Consider the following 11,702-nt stretch of genomic DNA (forward strand, 5'->3'; position numbering starts at 1 on the left):
AAAACAGTTGTGGATAATATAGGTTAACAAATATACGAATTTATAAACCATTTGAGAAAGAAAACATAAAGTAGCAGAATAATGCATACTAATTATAACTTCACTTTTTATGATACATTTAATAAGGGCATAGAATAAAAAAAATTAATTTATTTTTTAGGCTTCCATGAAGTGAAGGGAATGTCAAAGATAACTTATTTCCAACTATAAAGAAAAAATATATATAAAAAAAGAAAACCTTTGATAAGACATAAATTTGTAAGTTATATAAATAATATATAGATTGCTTGTAATATATCATAGTAAATGTAACACCAAGTGATAATTTAACATATAATGAAGAATTTTTATAAGAATGATGAAAAAAACGTAGAATAAAATAAAATTAATTTTGTGTATTGTTCATATTTTCATAATTCTTATTATTTAATTTAGTAAATACAGAAAATTCCTATTTAAAGTCTTATGGAGTATTATATATATCTATAGAAATAATATAATCATTATCATAATTAATTGAACTATAATGCACATGATAAAAGATGATGTATTACAGATATTAATATATATGAAAATAAATATTTATAAGTATATCTTCACACTAACTATGATAGTTGTAAAGAAACGTTTAATATAATGAGCGCTATATAATATAAGAAGTAAGAGACTTTATTAAATGAGATCACTCAATTAAAAATATAATTCTAACTCAAATATTTTAATATACTAATTAATCAATTAATAATATATAATATATTATATGAATTTATTAACTTTACTTTTTATAATCATTTATCTTACGATTTGTTTATAGGATAATACAAATAACCTTAATACACAAATATTATTTTTAATATATACATATTTTTAAGTATAATGATTATACTATATTTCTTCTTTTCTCTTTTTTTTTTCTCGTAATTTAATAATTTTAATATATCCATAATTCATTGAATAATATTATTACTTATTCTATGAATAAATCATCTTTTCATAAATATATATATTAATTCTGAATTATTTGAATACATTATATTTAATAACTTAATCCTTTAATATATTTTGTTTTAATTTATGTAACTACATATTAAGGATTTACAAAAAAATAGTGATAATTTATAAATAATTTTACTACAACAAAAATATAAAATAAATCTTTATACTATTTTAATATATATGGGAATACATATACATTTTTAAAAATTCATTTATGTTTTTATACTAAATATGAATATAATATTTGTGAAATTATTATTTTTTTAATTTAATATAGTAAAAACTTATTATTTGTTTTGTGCTATATGAACATAAAGGGAAATTATAATTCTGTATTATATACAGATAATTTTATAAATATAATTTTTAGAATAAAAAAGGTTTTTTTTTAATATAACAGAAAAAGTGAAATCAAAATATAACACTAAATTACTATATAATAATTTTTTTTTTTTGAAGCTTTAATTCCATTTTTATATATATATAATTATCTTTATAACATGAGACAAAATTTGTGGTGTAATATATATATTTTTTTGAGTATATGCATTAATGATATATATTACTTTGATACTCAAATGATAAATTTATCCTTAAATTATTAATAGTAATGTTATATAATTTTAGAAAGTATATATATAATTTAAAATTTATTTAAAAATAAACTGTTATAATGAGTTTATAACATATTAAGAAATAATATTATATCTAAAAACGTGCATGAACCTTAAAAATTTCAAGTGATGTTAGTACTAATCAGCAAAGAAATTGTTGATGCATTGAATAGAATGAATTCTTTTATAAATAAATGATAGAAAAAATATATACATATATAAACAAATTGAATCACTAATATTTGCTTTGAATTATATAATTGCTCATTATATTCAACATTAATAGTGACAACAAAAAATAAGCTTATATACATTATAAGAAAAAAAAAATTAAATTGATAACAAAAAATATCAATAAAAAATTTTATATTTTAATAAAAATAAATAGAAGCATAAATATTAGAATTATATTTTAAGTAATTATTTTTAATGTTGATTATACTTGCTAAATGGTTTACTCACTTTATTAAAGTATAGTATTGAACATTTACTGTCAATGATATATATTAAAATATGGAAAATACATAATAGAATTTAAAAAAAAATAGAAGTGTAATGAAATATTTTTTATTGTATTTAATTAATATTTTTTTTATATTTTCATTACATTAAATAACTTGCTTAAAAAAAAGCTAACATTGCATAATACAATTTAGTTATATTTCTTATAAAACGTTCGTATTATTAATCCTTTTAAAGTTTATAAAAAAAAAAGTAATAAAAGTATTCAAAAAAAAAAAAAAAAAAATCCATAATATATATATATAATAGATATATATGTTAGCTTAATTATATAGGGGTCTAAGAATCATTACTAGATATCATAACTTCTATAATAATTCTATTATTTTTTAACGTATTTGTGAATAATAAAAAAACAAACAATTAATTAGAAATGTACGTAATAATAAATTTGTTTATATAATCATATATATGATTGGTAAGTTATGTTATAATAGTATTATAATACTAATAATCTTCGAGTATATTAGATGGATGAAATAGAGAGATATTGAGAAATTATTTTAAGTATTGTAGAAATTTTTTGTTATAAATGCCTTTAGTAATACAGGGATAACCATATGTTTCTATACTTTTTAGTCCTTATTATAAAAATATTTTTATTACATTATTTCAATATATATGATAGATATTTATTTAAGCAAATTATGTTATTTTATAAGCAATTATATTTTAATTTTATATTCATCTGTATATGCCTCATTAAAAGTTATATATAACCATAATTAATATAGTGAAAGCGCATACTTACATAAGAAACAGATGCAAAATTAATATAAAGATCATTTTTATAATGTTAAAGAATTAGCTTATTCTAATAAAATAAGTAATTAAAATAATGAATGAATATACATACATATATCTATTGGATTCATGTATTTTTTTTATGTTTATAAAAAAGACTGCTTACATTAAAAAAGTAAAATGTAGCAAAAATTGAAAAATATATATGTAAATAAAATTTTTAAAAAATTATTTTTCACCATTTTTTGTAAACATGTGTTGATTATTAATTATTTTATATTATTATTATTTCTTTTTATTATTAAATATTTTTATTATATAATTGCATAATTATGTTTTTATGACTTTTACATATTTTAAAATTGAAAAATATGTTTTTTCAAGAAATATTCTATTATTTATAAAAATTAAAATAAAATAAAATAAAACAAGGGTACATAAATCATGAGTTATAATTTTTTAAATATAAAGAATAATTAGTCCTTTAATATTATTATTGTACCCATAATATATATTTTATCAAATAGGATAAATGTTAATAATGTCGGATGAGGTATATATTCATTAAAAACTATTCTTTTATATCTCTTTACATTAATGTAATATAGTGTGCAGAAACAGAAAAAAAGATTTTATTCAACTTATAGATATTTTTATTATAAATATATATATATTATTCATTTTTTATCAATTATCAGGATAAATTTGGTATTTCTCTTCCTTCAACAATTAATTATAATATTTTAGATAAAAAAACGTCCTATTACTCCGATAGCATATGTATTAATTTAGATGGAGATTTGAGGGATTACGAAGGTATTTTTGATTTTTGTATAAATATTAAAGGAGTTAACGAGAAATTTAATGATTTGTCATTTTATGGAGAATTCACAGATGATCGTTGCGTAGTTGTGAAGTTCTGGTTATATGATCGTTTATTTAACTTACGTAATAAAGGACAAGAAGTTACTAACATTGAAAATATTATTACTAAAATAAAAACAATTATTAATAAAGATGATGAAATTAATAAATGTAATTTATTTGATTTTCCATATTCGAAGGAGGATTTTGATAAAATGAAAAGTGTGTATGATTATGCTACAAATTATAGTACAGTTGAGACATACCTGAAGGATAAAAGTTTTATATGCAATCAAAATTTGAGCAATTATATTAATGGAAATTATGAAATATATATTAGTACAAAAAATAGTTGTAACAGTGCTGATAGAAAAAATATTGGCTATTGTAAGGTATTTGAACATCTTAAAGAACCGTATATACATGAAAATTTACAAAGATTATTGTGTACAGTAAAAAGCGTAGAAACTTCTGTTCGTATGGAAGAACATCTTGAGCTATCTAGAGTAGAAGGACCACCTGAAACCTTAGAGCTAAAACATTCTCTTCCATTTTCTAATATTATCATGGCAGTAATTTTCCCACTTTTAGGAATTTTTTTCTTTTTATTCATTTTGTGTAAAGTAAATACAAATTGCGAGTAAAAACAAAAATAGTTTACATTAATAACGACAATTTATGTTATTACATGTTAATTATTATTATAATAAAATATTATATATTATATTTTTTTAATTTAAAATTTTTAATTAGTTTACTCCATTTAAATCATGGTTAAAATCTCATTTATTGAAAAAAAAAATAATTCAGTTTTACGAAGACGAAGAGTATATACAAGAACATTTGAATAAAAATTATCGGACAGATAGACGTCATATACGTTATTATCCTTTATGAAATAATTATTAAAAAAATAAACGCTTAAAATTAATTGAAATAGTATATGGAATATTGTGTTCTATTAAAAGCTACATAAGTTTAGTTATTTATTTTGAAATCAGATATTCAAAAGAATTAATATATGTAGAAAAATATTACATTGTAATACAAAAAATATATTAACACGACACATTAATATAAAATTAACATAGTTCAAAGAGGCCATAAAATTCATAGCTATTAGAATATGTATATATCAATAAAAGCTAAAAAGCATGTATTTAAAAAGGTAAATTCATAATACAATAAAATTAATGAAAACATATTCGTTTATAGGTTAATAAGAAACAATATAAAATAACCGTATATTAAAAAAAGTAAAAAACTACATATATAATAAAATTAAACGGAAGAGATTTTTTATAAAATATAGAAAAAAGTAAAATTACAGAAATCAGATGGTTTAAATAGAACTGATGAAAATAATGGTATTGCATATAGTATCGTAATTCATTATAACAAAGCATATCCAACTGATATATAACATCTATAAACAGTATTATTAATTAACATATATAAGTAGTTTTATGTACAAAAATAGTGAAAGTTATATTAGATATTTGCATACTTCTTGATTCCGTGATTTATATGGGGAATACAAATTAAACTTAAGCAAGAAATAAAAAATTATCGTTTAATGAGTTTATCAGAGTTAAATATATTTTATATGTAATACGGTAAAGGAATTTATTATTTAATGTAATAAAAGGGATAACATGAAAAAATGATTTATTGTGACATTACGGCTTAATTAATTGTTATTAGAACATTAGAAAAGTACATTAAGAAAACAAAGAACATATATTTTATATCACTAGTGTAATGAATAATTAACAATAAAATAAATGATTATATATATTGTAAATTGTGCAATATAATATATATACTTTTAATTTAGGAAGTAAATTCTGAAGATATATTACAGTGCATAAAACAATGTATTATATAATGTTGTAATGTAAGAGCATAGTTAGCTGATAATAAGAGGTGAAATAAGAAAAATGGTAAATAGAGTTTAATTAAATTTCATTATGTATACTGTTATAAATAAATTTCATATATGCAATATATTCTTTATATATGTGTATTGAAAAATATTCATAAAAAAAGATAACAAAAATATTTATCATTAAAAAAATTTTATAAGACAACATATATAGATACAATTCGAGTATAATTATTGATAAAATAGTTTATTCTAATTATTATATTATAGAATAAAATAGTGAATTTAATTATATATATATTATTAATATTTATTTTTATATAAAATATAAAAGATATGCTAAACAAGAGGTAGTTTACATTTAATAAAAAATGAATAAAAATATGGTGTTTTTCCTGTAACTCTACATATTATATATATATATTTTTTTTAATTATACAATATAAGGTCAAAATATAAATATACATTAATAAAATATATTTGATATATCTAAATAAGTTGTTATTAAATTTAATTATAAAATATTAAATGAAAAGATATAAAATGCTAAACATCAAAATATATTGTAGTTCGTGTAAAAAAAATAGAATTACTTATACGATAGAATAAACCCATTAATCCATGTATAGAATAAAAGAAAACAACAGTAGAGTAATTTTTTAAGAACAGAATACAAAAATATTAAAGATTAAAATATGCTTTTTCATATGGAATATATTATATAAGACTAGTTTATTAGGAATATATAATACTAAAAAATATATGGAATACCACGTAATATATTTTATTCAAAAAGATAATTATATGAATTACTATAAATAGAATAAATTAAGTTAAACAAAATTTTTTTGTAGTAAAAATAATACGCAAAATTTAAAAAGAATATATATATATATATAACATGTAACTAGAATGTTTTTTTTTTTTTTAATTGTCTATATATACTTAATACAAATATAATAATTAAAATAAAAAAGAATTAAGCCATAATATAACAAATGGTTTATAGAAAGAATTCAACCACTAAATTAAATATTAACAGTTACTGGAAAATAACTGCCTCCATGAAAATATGTTTTGTAAGCGATATCATGAATATTACTGAAAATATTTAAAAAATAAGAATTTATACATTTCGTTATATACATTTAATCTTCGATTTTTTGAATGTTATAAATAATAATTAAAATTTATTTCTTTATTATACTATCCTTTTTTTATTTTATACTGGTTTTAATTTCATGATTTATTATAGATTGAACATTAAGATTTTTATAAAATAATTTCATTAACGTTTATATTAACACATTATAATATAATAAAAAAAATTAATTCCCTTGAACATTTTTAATTAAAAGTAATTTTCAAGAATATTTTAATCATATTTTTGGTAAAATATTAAATCCTGTAATAATATAAAAAATTATTCTTATATTTATGTTGAATTAGTAACTATTATAAATAATTAAATTAAAATAAAATTTATTACTGAATTAATAATTAAAAAAAAATTAAGATTATTAATTTTTAATGTATATGCATTCATTATTTTATTTTATATCAGTTTATAATATATAGAATAAATTTTAATATAAATTTAATTTTAAATATATCCGTGATAGAAACAAAAGTATATCGAAAGAAAGATTATGCATATGATTACATATAATATTTTCATATGATATTAATTTATTATAAAGAATTTAAGAAACGTATTTTGATAAATAAAATACCAAAAATATATGTATAAGATTTTGATCTTCCTATTATAAATAACTCAAAATGAATAAGCAACTATTTTTCATCCAACTTATAATAATAAAAGAGTGTAATAGTTAAAGTTTTATATATCATTAAAGAAAAAATATTACTTTTAAAAAATGTTACCATAAAAAGTATTTTTTATTTCCTTATATAATATAACAATAAACGATGTATAATTGAAATATTTTAAACTTCTCTTAAATACGTTTCGTTGCAAATATTAGATACCTTAGTGTTTTTAGATAAAATAAATGTAATAAAAAACTCATGCATACTTCTATTATATATGGTAAATTATTTTTGATATCTACTATAAAAGAAGTTAATTTTATTCTATATAATACACAATATTAAATAAAAAGGAAAAATATATATATAAATATATGCTTATATTTTCTAATGTACAACTTAAAATAATGGTAGGATTTTAAAAATAGTAAATGAAAAAATGAGAATTTACCAAAAAAAGGATTTTATTAATAATTGATTAATGAACGAAAATTTTCTGTAGGTGTTATGTATTATTTTATGATACTTTTGCTATTGTCAATGCCTTGATTCCTATAATATATTTAGCAAAACTAAGCTTTAGTTTTTTCTAGAAAAAAATATTTAAGTATACTTATATATACGTGAAAATAATGTATTCTATAATATAAATTTAAATCAAAAATCATAAGGACATTAAGTAAAATCATAATAAATAAAAGATATTATTGTACTTATAAAGAACTATTAGGATAAAATAGAAAAATGCATTTGTACATATATTAAGAGAGGAATCATTGAGAAACATATAAATAAAATAGATTTTTGTAAATAACTTAAAATTTATAAACGTTAGAAATAATGAAACTATTAATGATTAAATATGAAAAAATTTTATTACTTATTCTAGGATAAACAAAAAGAAATTAAGATTATATAACATAAAATTAATAAAAAAAAATATATTAATATAAGAAACTAATAATATATTCAATTCAATAGATGTTATAAATAATGTTAGCAGAGTTTTCCCTTATTTGTATAATTATATAAAAAATAAAGAATTATTTAATGATTTATAATAATAAATCCATTAATTTAATAACGTCAATAAATATTAACAATCACTTAATAAAAAAAAGAGGCTATTAATTAATAATATATTTTAAGTTATAAAACATTTAAAATTTTTGTTGATATGTATATCTTTATTATATTAATTCCAATCATAAAAATCTCACATATACTCAGTCTATGTTATATATATTTTATCCTTTTTAATAAAGGTTACATAATAAAAAAGAATTAAGTATATTGTAAATAAATATATATTTAAACATAAATTATGTGTAGCGCGATATTATTTTCAGTAAAATGATAAATATTGTTATAATTTTGTTATTTCTAAACTTTATACTATATTTACCAAAATACTAAAAATTGATATTTAATATAATAGAAAAATTATGTATATATTAATAAAATTATTTAAAAAATTGTAACATAGAAATTAATAATTGAACATTATAAATTATAAAATATCAATAAACAAATAATAAAAAATAGTGATATATTGAACAAATGTAGAATATACAAGATAGGTAATTTTTTATTTGATAAATGTAAGAAAGAGATATTTATATAATTCCTTTGTGGTAATTAGTTCAAAATATTGCTCTTATATAATTTAATAATATTTTATTAAATATATATTTTTTTTAAATATAATATGAATTTACTTATAATTCATTAACTTTAAAATGTACAATGAAATGATAAGTAAATAAACAAAAAATATAATATTTTTATATAAATTAAATATATATATATATATATATATATATCCTACTTTATTTTAATTTAATATTACGTATTACGATATGCTATTAAATTAATTAATTTTATGCATATAATATATATATATAAGAAATTAATATATTAGTTTTGTATATGTATATTTATTTTTGTAATATATTGTAAATAACAATTATTGTTTGTAACAGGAATAATTATATCTGCGTGGACCCTTTTATGCAGATATAATATAGATGTTTAAGATTTGTATGTATATTCATTCATAATAGAGTAAAATTTATGGTGTGATAAAAAATTTATTGTAATTTTTTATTATATTATTATTTTACTTCATATATTGTATTTATTTATATAATGAAATTTATAAAATAAAATATATATGCGCTAGGGAATATGTATATTTTTTATTTCCTTTAAACTATTTATTTTCATATAAGATTTTTAATTATATTTTAGTTTAACTTCAAAAATTTAACATGTAGTGTATTTTCACTCAGTAAAGAGATAGTTTCACATGTGCATTTGCATATTAAGCATATTGGTAACTTAAAAATGTATAAATATACATTAGTTTTTAAAGAAAAGAAGTTTAAAAAATAATTTAAATTACATTGTAAATTTATTAATTAATTGTATCTATCATATCTCATATGAAATTTGTATGATTAAAAGTGCTTATTTAAGGTAATTTTATTTTATATATATTTTGCGAGTTCGAAATTGATACATTGAATATATTATTTATCGTTTCATTAAAATATTTTTATCTATATTAATAATTTAAGTGATAATATATTATTTAGGTGTAATTATTATGGACGCACTACTACGTAGTGAAGAAGAAATTACAATTCTTCTTTTATTATTTTGAGAATTCAATTTAAATAACTAATCACCTAATGCACTTATTTTTAATGGTCATGGTGCATTAGAATAATCCATATATATTATGTAATAATTAATATATTTTTTAAATTTAGTATATTATTTTATTTTTTTAAAAAAACATAATATAAAAAAAACTAAAATAAAAGATACAATAATATATTTAAATAAAATAAACGTTGATATAATAATAAACGAAAAGCAAAACATATAAATGAGTACATTGATATATATGTGACAAAAACCTATGTAACAAACAGATACATTGAAAATAACATAATTTTGAGAAATTGAATAGTGAATTATAGTTTGTATTTTAATATGTAAATTGCAGATTATCATTAATACAACTATGTATTGGGGATGATATTTATATGAAATTACCATGTTGATGATTAGCATACATTTATAATGAAAGATATATAAGATATACCTTAATTTTTATAAAAGAAAAAGTATGTCTTATTAAAAAATGTATGAGCAAATTGAATTGCAAATTTTCCTTTTAAAAATTATTTATATTGGATATATTGTATATATGGAATGCTACATAAGACATTACAATAAATTAGTATATGAAGGGATGGTTATACTATATATAAAATATCCTATCAATGACATTCCTCATATATATATTACTATAAATATTTTGTTAGAATCACATGGGAAATCAATACCTATATGAAATAATTGTATAATAAAAAATAATATAATTTATTAATAATATATTAATAAAATATTTTTTCTAAAAAATTAGCAAATTTATCGTAACCTATTATAAATTAAAAGTATAGCATTAAGGTGTTCCAATATTATTATTACTTAAGTATTATATTATATAAGCGGAAGTAAATATATATCATCAATGAATATTGTCAATATATTATATATCAAATGTTTCCCTTTGAAATATATATAAACTATAACTCGTCACATATAAGTGAAAAATAAACCATTATTAATAATGTAGGAATAAATGTATATAAAAATATACAATTAAGAGATTAATTGCATTACATAATTTTACATGATTGAATTTGTAGATCCATTAACAACTGTTTAATTAAAATATATAATAAGCTGTAACAGTGATATTAAATATTACTAAAAAATGAAAGAGTTAGGTAATAAAAATTTTATAGAACACATTAAATAAGTTTTTATTATTTTTTTAAAAAATATATTTCTATGAAAATGTTATTACTATATATTATTATGTTCTTAAAAATGTATCAAATTAAAAAAATATTATAAAAGCATAAATGATTATTAACAAAATATTAGCACTTAGTATTATATGATATTTTTAGGTAAATGGAATAAGGTTAATGGATTAATATCCATATATATATAATGAGTTACATTCTTGTATAATTTAGGTGAATAACTTGAAAAAATTAAATATATTAAAAAATAGAAATGTTTTATATGTGCCTACTTCATTTTATGAAAACGTTAAATATTTATAATGTGATAATTAAGCGTATTTAAATATGAGACTATTGAATATACGATCACCAAAGAATATTTTATAGGTATCCTTCAAAATAAGAAAATAACTCTATATAAAAATAATGGAATTAAAATATTATTATGCTAATTTTGGTGAAATTATTTTTGTTAAT

General features: G+C 17.3%; 1 protein-coding gene across 1 annotated transcript; it reads left to right on the plus strand.

Annotated features, from left to right (window-relative positions):
* Positions 1-3,408: 3,408 nt before the first annotated feature.
* Positions 3,409-4,637, plus strand: MKS88_000593 (uncharacterized protein; the record flags this gene model as incomplete). Its single annotated transcript, XM_067217104.1, has 3 exons — positions 3,409-3,429; positions 3,575-4,312; positions 4,494-4,637. The coding sequence occupies 3 exons, from the start codon at positions 3,409-3,411 to the stop codon at positions 4,635-4,637; spliced, it is 903 nt and encodes a 300-aa protein (XP_067075827.1).
* Between the last annotated feature and the right edge of the window lie 7,065 nt (positions 4,638-11,702).

Source organism: Plasmodium brasilianum, chromosome 1 (genome assembly GCF_023973825.1).
Source record: "Plasmodium brasilianum strain Bolivian I chromosome 1, whole genome shotgun sequence".
NCBI lineage: Eukaryota > Apicomplexa > Aconoidasida > Haemosporida > Plasmodiidae > Plasmodium > Plasmodium brasilianum.